The 3,251-nt window shown below is 40.8% G+C and overlaps 1 protein-coding gene across 1 annotated transcript in view; it reads right to left on the bottom strand.

The window, feature by feature from the left end:
- MAPKBP1 (mitogen-activated protein kinase binding protein 1) overlaps nucleotides 1-2,355 on the bottom strand; it is a 120,130-nt gene extending 117,775 nt beyond the window's left edge. The window contains exon 1 of the mRNA XM_015815929.1: nucleotides 2,194-2,355. Within this exon, the coding sequence (XP_015671415.1) occupies nucleotides 2,194-2,307 (114 nt within the window). The 5' untranslated portion in view covers nucleotides 2,308-2,355. The remainder of the gene's footprint in view (nucleotides 1-2,193) is intronic.
- Nucleotides 2,356-3,251: the final 896 nt, after the last annotated feature.

The raw sequence follows: 3,251 nt of genomic DNA, 5'->3' as shown, positions 1-3,251 counted from the left end.
GCCCCATCACCTGGGAAGCAGGATATGATAATAGGATTAAACCACAGATATCAAGGCCTAGAAAAACACTCAGAAATATCCTCAAAGTTCATGCCACAGGAACAGGAAACTATTCCAAACAGGGCTAGAGGGGGTATAAAAAACCTTCTACCCATGTGCTCACTCTCTTTCTTCTCCTCTGCTCCTTCTTGCAAGGACCCAAAGCAGTCGCCATGTTTGCTTATTTATTCCCGGCTTGGATGAACCAGGATGAAGACTTACTTCTATCAATTGATTTCCTCAAGGACTCCAATCTCCATAATGTAGCTCTGTCTACCTCTTAGACTACTCATTTACAAAACAGGCCATGGGAGATGGATGCTGATTTAACTATCATATGTTGGAGACTGTTTCCCCAATGAATATATATAATACTCTCCTACACAGTCTTAAATTCCACCATGTCTTAGTCACACAAACATAAGGATATTGCAAAATACAAAAACAAAAATCTTCTCAATTTTACCATTCCAGACATCAAACAAGAAAAATTAACTTGGATATTTCACATGCATCCGTGTATTCGTTTCCCTTTTTCCAGGAAGAAAATCAGACTCATGTCATTTGAATTCTACTTAACATGTTTTCATTCTTTCATTGCTCCTTTTATCATGCTAGCCCAAGGAAGACATATCTAAAATCAAGACGAATAAGCACTTCACCCTGGAATAGGACAAAAACCTATGGAATTAATTCGAAAAGATCATACCTCAACAAAGACAGCATTTTTAAAAAACCAAGGCATTGCAAGGACATGGGCATGGTAAGCAAAGTTCAGCTACTTTTCATTTCTGTACAGTCCTATATTGAAAGCTGAGCCTTATCTCTAGCAATTCATATTCTATAGCTGCATACCCATTCACCTCTGATACTGCAATGGCTTTTGAAGGGAAAAAAAAAAAGGTCCTCCCCCCCCCCAAAAAAAGATCTGGAAAACATATTAACATGAGTACGGAAAAAGAAAGGTCAACCTGCAAAACCAAGTCCTCTTTCTCATGCTTCTATTTCATACTCTCCCATTTGTGGGACTTTAAGTGTTCACAGTGCCCAGAATTACAAAAGCAGCACCAATCTTCTGGAATGAACCCTATCTCACCTCGTGAGGTTTCTTCACATTTCTTCATAGGCTCAAATTCAGCTATTATCGCATGCTTTAAACAAACCCTCAGGAGTAATTACTTATAATTATGTGCAATTATATCTAATTTTTGGATACAAAAATGGATGTATTTGCTATTTTGTTCTGCAAAGGCAGGTGATTGGGCAATGGCTGAGCTCTCAGGTAAGTAGGCCTCCAGACTCCAAACTAATGGTTACTTAAAGTATGGTCAAGCTGAGTCTTCCCTTGTAAAGAGTACACAAATTAAATATTATCTCCAAAAAAGAGAACAAAATAATTGTTATTTCTCTCCATCGTCTTTTCAGATCAATAAGAAAAAGCCAAACAAGAGGGAGGAATCTTTGGCAAAAGTCCATTATTTGAATAATACCAAGGAAGTCATACAACTCCAATTTAAAGGAAGCATTGTCATAATGTTTAGTTCCTTTTAAGCCCGAGCTAAAATGAAGCTGTCATGTGTCAAATAACTTAACAGTATTAGGCATCTATCAGACACCTGTTGCTCCTCAGAAACAATTCCAAAACCACAAGATGTACAAATTAAAATTTTGATGAACCAAGTAGACATTTCGTGCTCATTTCTGCATGGAAGAAGCACAACACTTTTGATGGCTCTTACAGGAATCCTTACTGTGTCTGTTGTTTGGTTTTAATGGTTTTGTTACTGTTTTATTGGTTGCAACCCAGAATCCATTGGGAACAGGGCAACTTCCAATTTCTAAAAAAATTAAATACCACCCCTTTTTTAATGTGGTCATATTTTTGAACATCCTCTTGCTTGCTTCTACTTCTTCTAGAGCCCAACATCCCCTTCCCCTGCAGTATCACCTGGCTTTAGTAAGCCAACCTGTAGATACCTTCAAAACAGCAATCGGGACTTTCACATCTGCATTATACACCCACAGTTCAGGAAGGCAGGTATCACAACTTCTATCATCCTCACCACCCCCAAATACAACACAACGCAACCCCTTCTGATGAATGAACAAGTGAAAAATGCAACAAAAAAGACAAGGCCCAATTGCCAAACTTGCCTTAGTGCCGATATCTTCCCGCTTGGTCCCTGGTTTGCTTCTTCTCAATTTGATAGAGGGAGACCGAAGTAAATTTTTTATTCTGCTCGTTATTGTGGAGCCTTCAACCGACATCATAATCTTAGTGGGGAGATAATACAGTCCCCTCTCAAATGCCTTCCCCAAAGAAGTTCAGGAGGGCTGGATTTCACATCACTTTCAGGAGACTCCAGACCTTCTTCTTTCACTTCATCATAAGGCTTCCACTCCAGGACACATCAGTTCTGCAATATGGCTATGCACAGTTCTTCCTAGGTTAGTTCAAAAGACCAAGATCAATATAGACCAGTGGTTCTCAACCTTTTTAATGCCGCGACCCCAACCGGTCATAAGTCGAGGACTAAACCGGTCATAAGTCGAGGACTACCCAACCGGTCGTAAGTTGAGGACTTTCTCTGCCCGGGAGCGCTGTGCATGTGTGGTTCCGCCCCCTGCGCCGGCTGAGGCGTAGCTGGCAAGCGGCAGAGACGGAGCAGGCCGACCACCAGCTGGCCCAGCCCAAGGGAGGTAAGGCACCCGCCGGAAAAGGGGGAAAAAATGGCGGACAAAAAAAATGGCGGACAGCCTTGCTTGGCGACCCCCATGAAATGGTCGATTGACCCCAAATGGGGTCCCGACCCACAGGTTGAGAACCACTGATATAGACCTTTGAGAAATGAAGGGGGGGGGAGAGAACTAAGGTAAAATAATATAATCTTACAGGCACCTTATTCAGAATTCATGTAAAGTCACCACAGTTTACAAAACGTGGCTGTTTTAAAAATGGATGTGTGCATGTGACTGTAATACAAAGATAAAATTTTGAAGACAACCCACTGCTCCAGCTTTGGAGGTGAGGGACAATTGCTCCTAACAATTTTATGGGTATGTTCAGACACTGAACCAACCACATTTCACTAAGCATGTGGTCCAAATCCAACTTAATCTAATCTTCATCTATAACTCAAAGCCATGCAAATCTAGAAAATTGAATTCCTTAATTCCTGATGTAGTTTATTATAGATCTTTATAAAGGTAGC

The sequence above is a fragment of the Protobothrops mucrosquamatus genome, unplaced genomic scaffold (assembly GCF_001527695.2).
Source record: "Protobothrops mucrosquamatus isolate PMUCROS unplaced genomic scaffold, P.Mucros_1.0 scaffold387, whole genome shotgun sequence".
Taxonomy (NCBI): Eukaryota; Metazoa; Chordata; class Lepidosauria; order Squamata; family Viperidae; genus Protobothrops; species Protobothrops mucrosquamatus.
This window is presented reverse-complemented; position numbering and strand designations above follow the sequence as displayed.